The sequence below is a fragment of the Sander vitreus genome, chromosome 4 (assembly GCF_031162955.1).
Source record: "Sander vitreus isolate 19-12246 chromosome 4, sanVit1, whole genome shotgun sequence".
Lineage (NCBI taxonomy): Eukaryota > Metazoa > Chordata > Actinopteri > Perciformes > Percidae > Sander > Sander vitreus.
Genome location: NC_135858.1, coordinates 16,134,760 through 16,151,975, shown reverse-complemented (window position 1 = coordinate 16,151,975; position 17,216 = coordinate 16,134,760). Strand labels below are relative to the sequence as shown.

At 39.4% G+C, this 17,216-nt stretch overlaps 1 protein-coding gene across 2 annotated transcripts in view; it reads right to left on the bottom strand.

Annotated features, from left to right (window-relative positions):
• The window catches only part of cfap20dc (CFAP20 domain containing), a 38,207-nt gene that overhangs the window by 189 nt on the left and 20,802 nt on the right, over positions 1-17,216 (bottom strand). Inside the window, exons 13-16 of one of the 2 annotated variants that reach the window (XM_078247464.1) lie at positions 14,187-14,534; positions 11,808-12,059; positions 7,497-7,558; positions 797-891 (exon numbers count right to left, since the gene is read on the bottom strand). In XM_078247464.1, the coding sequence (XP_078103590.1) occupies positions 797-891; positions 7,497-7,558; positions 11,808-12,059; positions 14,187-14,534 (757 nt within the window). The remainder of the gene's footprint in view (positions 1-796; positions 892-7,496; positions 7,559-11,807; positions 12,060-14,186; positions 14,535-17,216) is intronic. The other variant, XM_078247465.1, reaches the window with a different exon arrangement.

Genomic DNA, 17,216 nt, shown 5'->3' with positions numbered 1-17,216 from the left:
AGTATTTCAAATCAATTAAGTTTGTACAGATACAAAATACATACTGTAAATGTAAAATGTATATTGTATTTTCTATGTACAGTAGCATAGCCATGCCAGATATGAGTAAGGGCCTACTCTGTCAGCTGGTACTGGAATGAAATGAGAAGTGTGGATGGTGAGGTGACCTTCAGACTCAGGTGGATTTAAAAGTTTTCTGTCGCTGATATTTTTTTCTCTCATCAATCTAGACCTAAGACACCCACTCTCTGTACCACATTATTAAGATGTAAAGAGACTCCCTGTAATCCCCACTACTTTAAAGTGCGAGAATTTAGCTGTTAAATTGACAGGCAGTTAAATGCTAAAAAGGTTATGGAATGCTCCTGGAGGAACATTTTATCTAATCAGGACGTCGGCGACGATAATGAAAACTAATTATTAGACACATTGTGTAAGAGGTTTAAAAATGATGTTGTAAACTGAAAAGGTTTCATCAATTAACCTTGCCGATGTGTCTTGGGGGGTACAGACCTGTAATGAGCCTGTCTCTTTTGACCTATAAAGTTATGTGGAGGACAGAGCTCCACTCTCATGGGTTTCAACCCTTAATTAGATACAGTGTCACATGCTTTCTCACCATGTTGAGTGCAGCGTTTGGGTGGAAGCTTTGACACTGGTAAATGTTTCTGTTAGTATGCATTTGTGCAATTAGTGTGGTTAATGTTAAGGCACTATATTATTTGCTGTCTGCCTGACTTTAAAGGACATAAAAGGGTGTCTGGGGCCAGAAGGGCCAAAATTAAGATTACTGTACCTCTGATTAGATCTTCCAAATGGTTCCATGTGTTGCCTGACCTTCTCTGCTGGCTGGGAGGCATAATGGGAGGGCTGAGCACATCCATCCACTCCCTAGGGAAAAGACCATAAAAGCACACAGTCATGACAACACATGCCATTACACACACCATACTACTGTACCACGCACATCAAATTGCCTCCATATGACATTTTAACAACGAAGTCCCATCATGGTGTGCTCTCAGAAACCCATCTTAGCCTCCATTGTCCTTGAGCTACTTCTCCTGCACACTTAGACTCGCCACCTCAGTTTTACCTGAAGGATCATTTATTAGATCGTGACTCAAGCTGTGATTTCTAAGTGTCCACATTCTGGCCCAGAGTAGAGGTCTTAACCTTGTCTGTGTCTGTGAGAGCAGGACTTCCTTTTTTCTCTAAATGAGTTTATCTTCCCCGTCTGAGAGCTACACAGGCTATAACTATAAATCAAACATTTTCTAGTAAGTGCAACACTGCTCTTTTAGTACGGAGCAACAGATTGGAGTAAGAGGAACAATGCCACAATAAATTAGATTCATGGAAGCACTGCAAGATTCATATGTAAAACAGAATTCATGATAATTTGAGGCTATACATCAGTTCCACAATTATCCATTTACATATTTTGCCTTTGGACTAAAACATCTCATTAGTGCACATCATAGCATATTTAATGAGGGACTATAATCTTCTGTACAACATTAAGCTGACAGCAGACAGATAACGTTCATTATCAATGATTGATAATGTCACTCCCTCTGAAATAAAGGAGTACATTCACCAACCACATTATAGTATGTTCACTAAACTAAAATTGTGACATGTTAATACTTTCAGCAAGCTACGTTCAAAACATTTGCATTTCTAGTACATTCTCTGATGAACTTTACTGTTGAAGACTTAAGAGGATGTTGTTTGGGTGCCAATGAATCCTCCTTGTCATTATTACAAAAAATGCTACACTAACGTAGGTACATGTATCTTTAGTGATATGGTATCTGGAACTCACTGCACAAGTGGAGTAAAAATACTAAACATGACGCTACCTCAAAGAACTGTTTGATAGTATGTCAAATAATAATTGTAAAACAGTTATTTCCAACCAAGTAATTTGAGTGGGCAAGAAGCATTTGTGCTGATATACAGTATAACATCATTGGGACTTTTTATTTTTTGGGGCTTTTCCCTTTATTATAGTGACAGTGGATAGAGAGAGACGGGGGATGACACGCAGCAAAGGGCCGCAAGTCAGATTTGAACCCGGGCTGATGCAGGACTCAGCCAACATGGGACGAACGCTCTTACTGGGTGAGCTAGAGGCCGCCCCATCATTGGGGGTTTTAACTATACATGTATCACTCCACATTACAAGTGTTCCAATAACCTAACAATATATATTGAAGCTACTTAAGGCCCAGACACACAGAGCCGACAGCCAAACGTTGGCAGAAAAGGCAGTTGGGCTGATCAGTCTCCCCAAATTGGTCAAAAAAGTGCCTCGGAACACACCAAAGCGACGAGACGTAATACGTCTCCATAATAGCAGGCGACGCTAATCTGTATTGTCGCCCAAAACTGAAAACCGGCAGCTGATAGGACGAACGCGTCACGTGGGTCGAAATTCAAAGACAGACTGTCGTGGCGGCTTGTTCAGAATACGATCTGATATTGTACCAAAACGTGTTTCTGAAAAAATTTTAAGCGAGAAGTTGCTGAATCTGTCTTCATTTCAGATCGACAAAGGTCAGTTTAAAAGATTTTCGTCAGATTTCGAGAGACTCTAGTCACGCTCATTCCGCTCCCCGTTTCCGGGTTAGCACTCTACCAATCAGATAGGTCATTTGAGTCCGACTGCCGGCAGTGCCCGCCCTGTCGATCATACATGTCAAATCGGCCAAAATGAAGGACGACGGCCCCTCGGACGGACAACGGCACGGAACACACCGAACAGACTCGAGTCACTGACCTCGCCAGACTGTCCAACGGCTGATTATCGGCTCTGTGTGTCCACACCTTTAGCAGAGTTTCAGGAGCAGGGCCACACCTCAAACACGCCTCTTCCTATAAATACCACCTAACCCTCTCCTCTCATCCGCTCTCACTTCCTACCGAAGCTTCCCCACAACAAAGTCAACGTCAAGTCAACTGATGACTACAAGAAAATTCCCGTCTCTCATATCGGCAACTTCATGCCTCGCATTCTAATCATCTTCCTTCATTAAATGGTTCAAATGTATCTGGTTGATGGTGTGGTCCTTGCTAGTTGAATACAGGCTAAACATCGACTAAGAAGACTGAGCTGACACAGTCTGTGTTGTAGAACTGTTGTATAAAAGCAATCTCACATGGAAGCTAATGCTGTTTTACCAGATATCATGACATTCAGTACAACAGCACTCCTTCTCGTGTGAAATATGGTAACAACTGTATGAAATAGTAAAAAGCAAAATGCACAGCTTTCAGTTAAATAACATCTGAAATATACCTACACATACATGTTTAAGCACTATGGTTACTATAGATGAAATCCATCTCGGTGAAAATAAAAAAGCAATGCAAGGATCATTCACATCTCATCTTTCCATGCATTTAAGCCTGAATTAGATATTTTTTAATTTCTAACCTCAAGCCTTTAAAATGATGAAGAACGTTATCTCTACTAACTGAGGCTCTGATTTTTCTTTCTAACAAAGGCATTTGTCCCACTCTAACATCCCTTTGACTGTGTGATAGGCAGAAACATAGTACAATAGTTAATGAAAGCAATTTTCAAGGACAAAGGCCTCTGCTACAGAGCTGCAAATTGGACTTCAAACTGTTAAAAGGAACTTGGTAAGAGTGATTAAATTCTTAGATTTTCAAGTCATTATACTTGTGATAAAGGGAATTCATTAGGTTAATTTAATTTGAGTGAGTACACTGTTTTGCACAGCAGTGAAATATACTGACTATAAGATTTCCAAACTCAGTTTGTATGACATCCTGGCAATTGTACTGACATTCCTAATTGTCTTTATTGTAAAAACAATTGAATTAATGTTAAATAAAAAAATTTAAAAATGAAATTTAAAAAAAAAAAATGTTTAAAATGCTAGAAAAGGCCAACATTAAGCACAGCAACAGGAGCATTTTAGCTGTCAAGAAAACTGTAGCTCTCAACAGCGAGGAAGCCTTGCAGTGATGCCAAGATGCTCAAATAATACCATGATAGAATTCACTGTAAGGGTGTTTCAGAATGCGATGCCTAAAAGAAAAAAAAGAAAAACACAACAATAAATCCTGTGCAGCTGCCCCTCCGATATGTAAATCAAGGCGTGCTTCTAAGTCTAATTTCAGTAGTACAGCTGTGGATGCTGTAGTGCTGTGTGAGACAAATCAGGGTGTATGTTTGAGGAAGCTTTCAATAATAATATTAATTTAAGTGGACATTCAATCAAACAGCATATCCTTACTGGATGTTTATTCAGCCCCCAAAACATGTTAGCATTGAAATACGAAAATATCTACAAAGTAAATGCATGGTAGTCCACACATGTTCACAACAGGCTACCTCGCTTTTTATCAATGCATCAAAAGTGTCAGAGAGGAGGTGGTTGCATAATTTGAGTAGCGGACCTATGATGCAATCCCTTTGTCTTGTTTTGTAACATGCTGCATGGTTGTGTACACCCACAAAGAGATGAAGATGTGCAGAGACAGGGCTCAGTGAGGTGATGCAGGGTCTCCACAAGCCTCGAAGTGAAACAAGGGATCCATCCATATGTAGCCATGGTCGGGTCTTGAGATGGATATACAGCGCTTGTAATCCTTTAGATACTGCCCAGATGGTAATGTGTGATACTGTATTATTAATGATAGCATTACAGAGTTTCTTCTAACTCTTTCTCTGATTCAACATATTAAACCTGCCTCCATGAGCTATTGGACTCAAGCCTTAACTCGGAGCAATTTTCCCTCGAATGAGCATTACAGAAACACTGATCCGACTGAAATGTCTATTAGGGTTACACTGTACATAATTCTATTTCATCTCGTCTTGAAAACTACGAAGCCCATTTAACTTCTTATAAAGAAAAGATCTCACTCCCAGATACTCTTTCACTGCTATGCAACAACCATCTGTAATGTTCAACGCACAACATATTTTCAGGTGGTGTCTTTTTGATGTACCCACTTTCTCTCACCTCACTTTGTCAACTCCAAGTTCATTTGGTGGTTTCTGGGCTACATAATGTATGTGTTCTTCTTAGCATTGTATACGCCTGAAGTTGATACTGGATGCACTAAATAATGCTGCCTCCTCAAGTAAAATAAGCCAATTCGCCAATAAGTTTTCTTTTTGAGGTTAGAAATGTAACTTTAGTCTGGTTTTAACCGGTAGGCAGGTAAAACGAGGTGGAAGATGTCTCGTGGCTGCTTTGCATTATAAACTACTGAGGCTCCTGCCATGTAGAAGTTGGCCTTTGCTTCATTAATGATGTTTTTCTCCTTGTATGACTCCTGATGCAGCAGTGAGTTTAACCCTTGGTTTTGATTTTTAAGGACTTGAACCACTGTCTGTCTAACATTAGTTATGTAAAAGATTAAAAAAAAGTGTCATATAAAGTTGCCAGTAATAAATCTGGCAAACACAATAATAAGTTAGTAACTAGAGGGCAATTTCTGAAGAATGAAAGATGTGGAATATGTTTAGGTTTGTTGAAAAGCTGACACTAAACTGAATTGCTGGCTTTAAAAGTTAAATAATACCAATCATGTATGAAAGATGTGGAATGAGTAGTTTATTAGTCTCACATTGCCAGACCTATCTCCACAGCACCGTGTCAGCGATGGAGTATGGTCTGGCTGCACGAGTTAACATTTGGTGTAGGGGGAAAAATGCTCTGGGCTGTATGTATTTCTTTAAACCAATCATAATCGTCTAGGGCGGCGCTAAGCTCCGGATGCAGCAACGGTGCCCTTGCAAAAAAGATAGTGGAGATAGTAGAACGGGAGTTCAATGCCTATCTGACACATGAGAGACGCTCCGGATGTCAGGCTTTACCCTCACTGTACATCCGGTAAGACTAGTAGTTTATTAACTCCACAACAATGTAATTACATCAGTGCCTCCAACCAAACTTGCTCACTCAGACACAGTTCTTCACAGCGCAGATGCTTATTCTGGCTCTCTGATTGGTTCCACGGTATGTCAGTCTACCTGTATTACCCAATCCCCACTGGGACAGGTGGGACATGCCCCCCCCCCACACACTTTTCAAAATCCTGTTTGTGTCCCCCCCCAATTTCCAATTAGTTTGGTATTATTTTATTTATAAGTCTCTGTGATTGGCCACTATTTTAAGCAATAAAGAAAGTAAGACATATTTTTCTTATACATAGTTTAGTACTATTCTTTCAGGCATAATTTCATTATGGTCAACTTAATTATTTTCTGGATTCTGTATCACCACAGTCCCTTTAATGTATGCAGAAATGCAGGAAATGGGATTTAAATCGAAAACATTTTTCTGGCAGAGGACCCCCAGACCTCCTGTTTTGTGCCCCCATCCCCCAAACCCCCCCACACACACACACACACACACACACACACACACACACACACACACACACACACACACACACACTTCAAACCAAAGTTACACCCTTGCCTTGACAGGCAGGAAGGGGGTAGAGACCAAAATGACACTTTTCTAAAGCACGTCGACAGATTTTGTGTAATTACTCTTACTGCCAGAGGGCGGAGACAATAGTCCACACCCTAGGTCTAAGTGATTCCTGTCTAGAGAGCTCATTTCACAGAGATTAAGCTGAGGCACACCTCTCATACTCCTGCTATTAGCTCAAAGACTGTAACTCCTAGGAGAACCTGCTGAACGCACGGTGGAATTTGTGAGTGTTGTGCCAACAATGTGAGAATTAGAGCAGGTCAGAAAAGTCCCCATTTTTGCTTCTCTCCTGAAATATCAGTTCTCAGTTAATATAGGAGTCAATGCTGCAGTTGGTTGGCTGTCCTGTCACTTGGAGGCTAACAGGGTCAAATGTGTAAGTCTGTTTGCTTCCATAGCTACATCGTTTAAAAATGCACAAATTCCCCCATGTTTTGAAGATGTGAGATTGAAAGTATGGAAAACTGTGAATATTATGAAAGGTATGTACTTGTGAAAATGACAACAGCAGTTAAGGGAGAAGAAAACTACTGTATCTGGCACTCTCAATTTATTCATACTCATTTGTAAGCGAAAAAAATACTAATTTGCATATCTATCTGACAGTTGACATTTAATTCTGCAGTCACTGGTTACCATCTGATTATGAATTTTAGGGTAAGTTTCATGTACATGCAGCAAAATACAAATAATAGGCTACATAAGGTCATTTTCTGTCAGGAAATATTCATATTCATATATTATACCATAGTATGCAAAGGTACTGGGTTGTTAGGTTTCTGGAGACAGCATGTCAGTTCTTTTTAAAGAAAATGACTCTCTATGATTCATAGCCTGACCTTCATGCACAACATATAAGTAACAAATATAAATATGTGGTATCACGACACAAGAGTTTTGTTTCTATTCTTAAACTGTCAGCCTTGTCTTGTAGTGTACATCTTATAACAAATTTGAAGCTCAGCAAAGTATTTATGCTACAAATGTGTGTGATGCATGCTTACGTACCTGGGGTTTGATTGCAGGAGGGGGTTCATTTCCTTCTGATAGTGGTAACCCTGATTAGTTGGCTGGATCAGAAATATAAGGAAAAAGTCAAAGGTTGTGTTACAAAATGTTGCAAAATACTCATACTTCAAGGCCTTACAAAATGTAACCAAAAAATATCAGTATTCAGTTGTCTATATTAAGTTAAAAAAAAAAATGATCTTGTGTGATCTGTTGGGGCATAAAAAGAATATAATGCACACTCACAGCACTTCAAGATTGAAAATGTTGTATAGGTGCAGAACAACCTATTTCATTCAATATAGGCCGGTAATGAAGGCCATCGCGTCCACCACCATCAGACTACTATTTAAGCGTCATTGCTTGACAAATGATCGTTGTCTCTCAACAGGAAATGTGTATGTTTAGATAAACTATCACAGGGAGCAACATGTCTTTTATGGAGAGATCACTGTCTAGAACATCAACTCAGTTGCCCAATATCACATACAATGCCTCATTGACATCTACAGACACACAACCCTGCAACAACCCTGCCCGGCTGAGCAAACAAGACAAGGAACATTTTCACAAAAACCTATACAAGGACGAATTTATCTTAAAGCTTCTACAGTTTCTGAAAATCCGTATGCAGCCTGTTCAGGTCAGGACAAAAAAAAACAACCTCTTCTATGTTAAATGCCATGTTAACTGGCAAGTATGGAAGATCACTGCCTTTCTGGCAAACAACAAGAGAAAAATAATTAAAAAAAGTGCAGCAAGACGCAGAAAACAGCAAGACGCAGAAAACATGGGTGAACAATGAAGGGTGAACAAACCAAGATCAAAAGATCAGTAAAATCATTAAATGTGTTCAGAAATGTAGATGTTCTCTAACTATTTTGGAGTGACAAATGATTGGAGCTGGGTGGTATTTGTGATTGGGGCCTTTTAAAACACAAAAAGCTACATTATTTGTGAGCTGTGAGTATGAGAAAGGTAAAATATAATGGTTTCACATTCAATTCATAGTAATATTCAGCTGTACGAAACACAAATGCATTACCCTCTCCATCTTGTCAAAGCTAAAGACCATATTATAGCCTCAGGAGGTTATTTAAATCTAGTGCCTGTTTAAAGGCTATTACGTTACATGACGTTGATGAAGAAGCAGTCATGCTGAAGCTGTAGTCCTTGCATTGCTTAAGTAAATTTGAGCTATCTGTGCGCTCCAGTGCCTTCTTTATGTAATCCTCTTCTAAAAATAAGACAGGACCTAAAATTGTACCCAGTGGAATTCTGCAGGTAATATGTACAGATGATGATGAGTTGCCTGTCGGGTGATAGAGAAAATTCTTTTGGGGAGGTAGAAACTGAACCATTTCTGTACTCCATGTGTAATATTAAACCCAGTGCCTCAAATGGTCATTTAAACTTGCATGAACTACAGAATCAAAGGAAACGCCTGGGTCCAAAAGAATAAGAAGCGCATCTGCTGCTACCAGAAGTACATTACTTATTTTGATCACCTCTTGATTCAATATAATTTCAATAAACAGCAAAATGTGTCAGTGAGTGAACACAGCAGCACTGGCTGCCTGTAGCTGCAAACTCAATGTGATGACTTTTCTGAAAAACTATCTGCTGCACAGACTCAGAAAAAAACACAGGATTGGCTTAAAGGTCGCTACACACCAGGTATGGCTAAGCCTAGGTCCTCAACACAGCCCAACTTCTAGTTGGCTCTTATAGCTGGCACCTCTATTGTTTGACCAGTCTCCTTGACTGATGTTCAAACATTTAGCTATCCCGGTGTTCAAGCTACACTATCCCTCCCCTTCTACATATCCATGCCTGTGCATCATCTGTTATCCTGCACGCTGGGTCAAATGATGCTACAACAATCACAAAAACTAAAAGAGCCCTGCTTGTCTCTGATCAGCATTGCTGTAGACTCAATAATTTCTGTGCCTGCCCTGTGCTATGGAGACATAAACTCAGCAGAAAACCTTTAATTAAAACATTTGTTCGTAAAACTACTCTGCAACAGCATTTGTGGGCTGTACAGACCTGTTTGGCAGACTGTTTATTCAACCAAACAGTGCTAGTGCCAGATCATTTATTTTTAACATCCATCTTACTGCCTTATTTATCAAGGCAGTTTCCAGGTGATTGCTGGTGGATCAGCCCAGACAGCCCACTATAGTGGTATATAGTGGTAGTATTATACACCCCCATCAACTGCCCAAGCAAAATTGCAGGCCGAGCAGTATTACATTACCCAGTCTCACACCTATCATTACTCTCCCTCCTAATATTATTTCCTCTCCTAACACATCTAATATTAATAATTCTCCCTTCTTCTTTGTGCATGTGTTATTTAGTGAAGCTACACCAGACATTTGTATCCCCACAGAAACATGGATCAATGCCAATGTTCAAATGAAGACATAAGTGTTGCTGGATATAACTTGTTTAGATGTGACACGTAAAGTAAAGGACATGTATTGATTTATGAAAGGAGTTGTTTGTCACTGTACAATTACTTAACTCTTCCTCAGGACATTGGCTATGTTGCAGTGAATGTATAGGCACAAACACTGGCTGGCAGAATTTTAGACAGCAGAAGAATTGTCTCCTCATCTTTATATGGAAAGCTAAATTGGATAATTATCCAGTCTAATGTTTAAAGTGCATATTCTGTCATTTAGTTTAGTAAAAACATTTGAGATTGGATGTAATCCTTTACACTGCTCCCATCAGTAATGCATTGTTTTTTATTAATACAAGTTAAACATTTCATCCCATCACAAGATGTATTTGATAGCTCACCTTAATGTCAAAACTAACTATTCAACAGCTTCACTGGAGTTCATTGTCAGTAGAAGAAGAAACGGTCACATTTCAAGCCAGGAAGGGATGAGTATTCTATACTAAAAAGATTTTAATATGTAATGTAATATATACAGTATATTTATATATATATATATATATATATATATATATATATATATATATATATATATATATATATATATATATATATATATATATATAAATAAAGGTGTCTGAAATCTAGATTCACACAATCATGCAATCGTCAAGGTGATTATTTTGTGTTCAAATGAGTAACCGAAGCATAGCATACAATTGCCTGGGGGGGAAGTTATGTCTGGGCTGGTACAGTAGTTTCAGCAGCAGCAACAATATAAATGGCAATAGCAGGGCCACTTGAATCATAGCATCAAGAGACATGAAACGGCTTGTCAGTTCTAGCAGCCCCAGACAGTGACTATTCTCTTCCTAGGTCCCAAAACCATCTCTTGGTTTCATCTTTCATAGACACAAATTAGATCATTTTTAAAGTTGTATTTGTTACACTGTCTCAACAAATAACTAGATTTGTATTTGAAAAAATAATGTTATGTCTTTCTGTATGTCTCTTCCTCTTTTTTTATTTTTGGCAAAGCATTTTCTTAATATGCTGATGGTGGTGCTGTTGCCATAGAATTTATAATTGTAAAGTGCTGCAGCTGATTCGGTAAACATCACTTTGGGGTTTGATTAAATCAAATGTAAATCTCATCTTGTCCTTGTGGACAACTGTACTAACTGTATGGTCTAAAGATACATGTTTTTAATGGTGACCACATCTCTGTGTCCTCTAAAAGGAACCATGAGATGATAATCCCTGCGGTAATACTACTATTCACTGTGTTCTGCTTGAATCTCAGTACATTCATGAATACCTGCATGTACAGAAATGTAACAGGCCTATAACGCCAGCGTCTGTAATGATTATATTCACTGGGGATCCTACAGTGGACCCAGTAGGGCCAGAGAGGGCAGTGTTCGCTCTTCATAAGTGCATATGTGCTTATGCTAATAGACCATTGATCTAAATGACCTTCAATAGCCAAGAGCAAACTATACCATCTTTGAATTCTAAAAAAAAACTTCTGGGGATCATTTCAAATGACCTAAATACATTTTAGTCACTGGGGGGGAACTGTGGATATTATGCCAGTGTGCTTTACAATCTGTAAGAGGCCAATTAATGTGTTTCTATCTCCATAATCTTTTGTAATGCAGAAAACACGCTGGAGGAAGAGATGCATTAGTACTTCATGGTGGCATAAGTTAGGGTCTTGAAATGGAAATTAACAAGTGAGAGGATCCACCAGGGTCAAAAAAATTATTCCAGAGAGGAGATAGAGAGAGGGACAACGTACTAATGATTGTAAATAGTAGATGAGCAGCACATGAGTGTTGCTCATTAGTGAAGAATCAACAATAAAAGATCAAGTTGTAGCAAAGGATGATAGTACAAACCATAGAGATGTGGGTCCATGTAGATGCATCATCACTGCTCATGCTGATGCTGACATTACAGTGGTGGATCTGAGATGCACTGAGGCCCGAGGCTCTGCATTCATCTTCCTCCTGCTCCCTTTTAAGACTTGCCAGCATTCGAAGCTCGTCATCATCATCCCCATGCATTCGTAGACTGCTAAGCAGGTGTAAGTTGTTATCGCTGGAGTCAACAGGCTTCAGTGTGTTGTCTTCTTCCTTTAGAACGTTCACCTGTAAAAAAGAAGAAAATACTTATTTGAAAGCAATCCCAATGACAATGCCTTGCACTTGCCACAGTCACACATACACACTTGATCCACAACAAAGTAGAGTAAATCGTACAACAGCAGACAGTAGTCCGAGACCGAGCTTAAGGCAGTGCTGGACATAATTCTTTGTTTTGACCCTCTTTTAGAGTGGCTAAGCAAGCTAAAGAGAGTGCTATGCTAACTTGATTTGTGCAAAGAGGCCTGGCATTTTCTTGGTGTTGAATTAATGGCAGTCAATAAACCAGAGCTGCAGGTAGGGAAACAAACTCCTTGTCATATTTCTCTGACAACCTTTCAGTCAAAGCCTTCACTGCATGCTGCCTGCTGAAGTCGGCACAAATCAGTCGTCAAGCGCTGCACTGATAAAGGATGCTGGAACATGTCTCAGCAGTGAGTTGCGTAAATGTAAAAAGCAACAGCCAAGTGACAGATCTCCCTTCAGACCTTGAGATCGCTTCAGTTGACTATCCTCTGATCCTGGATCTTTTCAACTGGAGCAGCGGCCAACCTCAGTTTGTAGCAGACTGTAGTCTGATCCTTCTCAGCACGGCATTACACATTTTTACTTCAAGTCCTCCATCACTGTCCAAATCAGCAGTGATCACATATTACCATGAGCAAAGACAGCTAAACAGAATACCACCAGAGCTTGAAATGAATTGAGCCAAGCCCATCTACTGAAGACTTGAGGACGCAATGATAGTCACTGTAAACAAACACTTCACAATGTATTTTAATCAAACTATCAAAGCTGCAGTCATCAATTTTGGGCAAAGAAAAACAAAAAACATTCACTCTGTTTTTTATTGTGATGTGATCTCCAACAACTCCTGACAAAAATATTTCGATCTTTGGTTGAGCCTTCTAGATGCTCAACTTTTTTTGGCTAGACCGCAGCATAGCGGGGGCCAGTCCTATAAACACGAAAAGTCTGTCACTGAGTGAGGAATTAAGTTACACACATCATTTAGTTCAGTTCCTTAGCATGCTTGCTTTTCGTTGTTGTCAATAAAACCTCCGGCCCCAATTCCATTTCTTCACATTGTAGCAACCAACAGACAGAAGGGAAACATCAGGGAAGTGAAAGGACAGTTAACAAGAGTGAGAGAGAGAGAGAGAGAGAGGGAGAGAGAGAGAGAGAGAGAGAGAGAGAGAGAGAGAGAGAGAGAGAGAGAGAGAGAGAGAGAGAGAGAGAGAGAGAGAGAGAGGGAGAGAGAGAGTTGCTTCCCAACTGCTGGCATGTTCCTAATTGCCATGGGATGCAACCTAGGTCTGTTTTCCAAAGTAACGCAACCATTGTGCAGTGGCATGTGACTGAAATATGACAATAACACTTTAGATGAGTAATCCAGAACAACAAATTGTTGAAAATAGCATTGATTATATAGTTGAATTAATTAAATTAAAGCAGCCCTTAATTATTTGTCTCAAACTAAGCTTAACCATGTCACGTAATATGCCATTTCAAGTACCTAATCGCAAGACAAGGCCGAGCTAGAGTGGGCAGGGAACTGGAATAAGGATGGGGACACTGATTGGGTGACAAGACAACGGCAACAAGGACTGACAACACAAAGGCAGGCTGAAGAGGCTAGACACAGCACAAGTGTACAAGGGAAGACAAACTGGGCAGGGCTCCAAGGACACATAAGGTACACATAGTGCAAGCACAGAAAATGAATTAATAAAACAAGGAACATGAAACAGAAAACCCCAAAACACTAAATCGTAAATGAGTAAAGAGTAAAGAGTAAATGAAACTAAATAAATACTGTCACACAGTCTAATACACAGGATATTGCCTACAAAAAGTCCAAAGGCCTCTGCAAACAAAGCAGGACCATGACAGATTCGATCTTTTCACGAGGACATAAAACTTACAGACATCAGTAATTCAAAGTCCTTGTGACATAAACATCTTTGTCTAAAACATTAATTCTTCTCAATTCTAAGAAGTGTGCTTTCTCTTGCTCTTTTCATGTTTATGTACTGTAAATCTATATGCTTGTCTCTCTATCACGCAAAACATAGAGCCATAGAAGTCTGTATGAGGCCTATTGTTTGTTAAAATTGTAGATAGAAGCAGTACCTTGTGCTGTGTGGAGTAGTCCAATTTGACTTCTTGCAGGAGTCTCCTTGAAAGCGATACACTGCTGTTCTCATCCAGAACGTGGTTCACAACCTCTGATCCACGTGGGCCACACTTGGGTTCCTGTCTGCTGGGTGTCGCACTGGGTGAGAGGCAGCGTGTGGGGGCGATCCCAGCTGATTCAGCTCTCATACTGGTTGGAGACTGCATACCGTTAGTAGCTGGACTGAGCTCCTTTGGTGTTGTTTTGTCCATGTTATTAGATTCAGGATGGACTTCAAGTTGCCCATCCAAGGATGGACTGGGAGATCTTGGAGTAGCTGGGTTGAACGTGGTGTAGCTCTTATCCTGAAATGTTGATTTAAAATTATTGTAAAAAACACTGTTAAAAAGATGGTTAGTCATGGCAAAGAGTATACGGTAGACGGTTTCTAATGTTACCTGAACACGATTGATGTGTGCTTTCATAAAACACGAGAGTGAGACGGCAAACAGTCATTGGGATTGACCAGGTGTTGGTGGCTTAGCTTTAAATTAACCTCACATTTAAAAAGGGTAATGGCATTCTTTTTAAGTCTGCTAATCCTTCTTACTTTCAGATCCAAAGTTAACACACAGTGATGTAGTTCACAATGTGGCGCCTACCAATCAGGTTACATGACAAACACTCCGTTTTATAGCGGGGAAAAAACGTCCATGGAAACTTTAAAAAAAAGAAATCCTGCAGCAAAAACCACTTCTGTCACCGATAACACAAGTAAACCAAATGGCCATTCTTAGAACCCCACATTCATGTAAGTGTAGTACTGTAGATGCATGTACATAAACACAGACTGGCGGCACATGAAATTAGCCAAACTGAAGAAAATATGATTGTTTTGGACCAAACTGAGCATATGTGTGGACAGAGCATGGTGATGCTGGAGAAAAAATTCTGGGGACATTTTGAAACATTGTCTTTGCAGTAAAACTGGGTCACAGCTGGAATCCATTTTAACTAACGAATCAAAGCTGACTTTAGCTGCCGTTGTCCACGAAAGAGAAAGCTGCTAAATTTTCAGAGCCAATATTTAAGACTACAGGGGTTAATGTTTCATATTTTATTTTGGATGAAGTGTTCCTTTAATGGCATTATTCAATCTGCACCATCTCGACAGTTTAACACCGACGTTGACAACCAATAATTGATTACTTGATTTAATATCTTAGTTTAACTATATATATATATATATTACATTTGTGATATATTTTGATTAACCCTGTTTTCAAAAGAGAAATCCAAATTTTAAACACAAGCTGCTGTAATATCTTCCCAATTTTCACACAGGCTTTGTCATTCTCCATAAAACACACGAGGATCACAATTGCGGAATATACTTACAGCCAGATTGCCAGCACACTTACACTTTTTAAAGTCATAATATAGATATTGTTTCTCATAAATTAAACAGTTTGAAGCTTCCCTCAGAACTGCACTTTCCATCTCTTTATTTCTTTCTTCTGCTGTTTCTCTTCGAGGCGTTTTCTTTCATCTCTGAGCTTTGTTTTTGGGGTGAATGGCTACCATAAGCCTCTTGAGGATTTTTTAATCTCACCTCCTCCATATGTTATTTGTTTTCTCTTTTCTTTCAATGACTTATCATTTTCATAAGTCCAAGTGAATAAACAATGAACTACATGTATTATTGAAAGAACTTATATGGGTGTGGCTGTGAGCAGGTATGTTTGCAGTGTGTGTGTATAAGTGTGTGCTAGCCTGTGTGTTAAGGGCATGTAGCAATGTGCTCTTTAGCTAGCATTTGACTATACGTGTCATGAAAGCAGATGCTATACTACTGCATACTCCATTCTTTCAGTTATTATTGCTTTGTTTTGTTTTAATATTGATCTATGTTTAAGAACCAAGTTAGCTCAAAAGAATTGCATGAAACTGATGCAACACCTTGAAAGATAATATTGCTCCAAGTTGAGAAATGAGAAATCTGCCATAAATGAATCAAAATCAAAATCAGGCCAACTTGTGTCAGATGGCTAACCACAGTCTGATTTATTACTATAGCCAGGTTGGAAGAATATGGTGGCTTAGCAAGCTGAAGCTTCTAGCAATGCAAAGCTGCGGCTGTGTCTCACAACCTGTGTTGAATGTCTTACACTTTACACTGTACATCTACTTAAGCAACGCTAGCATCCATGGCTTTCCAATATGTTGCATGTCTCAATTACTACTACTGTTAATGACAGTGTGGGGCTCAAAAGAATGGTCAGTTGCTCTGTTTAAGCCCCTTAGTCAAACTGAGTGTAAGAAACAGCACAGTCACTGGGGGTGTTGGACTCCTGGGCCTCCAACATGGTTACAATGCCTTTTTTGCATGCACAAGACTATTTGATGTACACAACCTTTTTTTGAAAGTCAACATTAACACAGATTAATGTGTTTTCTTTCACATATCTTCAGTCAATGACTTCCTGCTTTCTTCGCTCAGCTTACATTCTTTTGCTGATGCATTTATGAAGGACATAGAAGGCTACAACCCTAACACTTGTATTACTTCTTTAGCAATACACAAGCATGGTCTACAAACAGCACAAGCCTTTTGCTGTGTCACTTAAGTAAACTACAGTGACTGAAAAGATGAGATTAGCTGATGCTAGTTAGCTTTTACAAACTTCTCAAGAATATTGCAGTGCATTAAACTAAGATCCAATGATTAGAAGTGAATGTAGAGGTGAATGGGCTGTGTGGAAGTCATACCACTTTACCATGGGCAACAAGAGAATGCTAACACACGGCTAACTAACACCAACGTGACTATTTAGAAACAGGTGGGCTGTCTGTAAGAGTAACAATGTTCATCATCTCAAATCGATTGTACTTCCTGTGTCAACCTTCTGCTCCCTCTGTCAAGGACAAGAGACAAGAGCAATCAAAATGACAAGAAATAACACAACACACCAGAAACCCTGAAGGAGAGAAAACTTAGAATCCCCGCCTGAAGAGAATTTAAAACATGAGGGATGTCAGAATCAAGA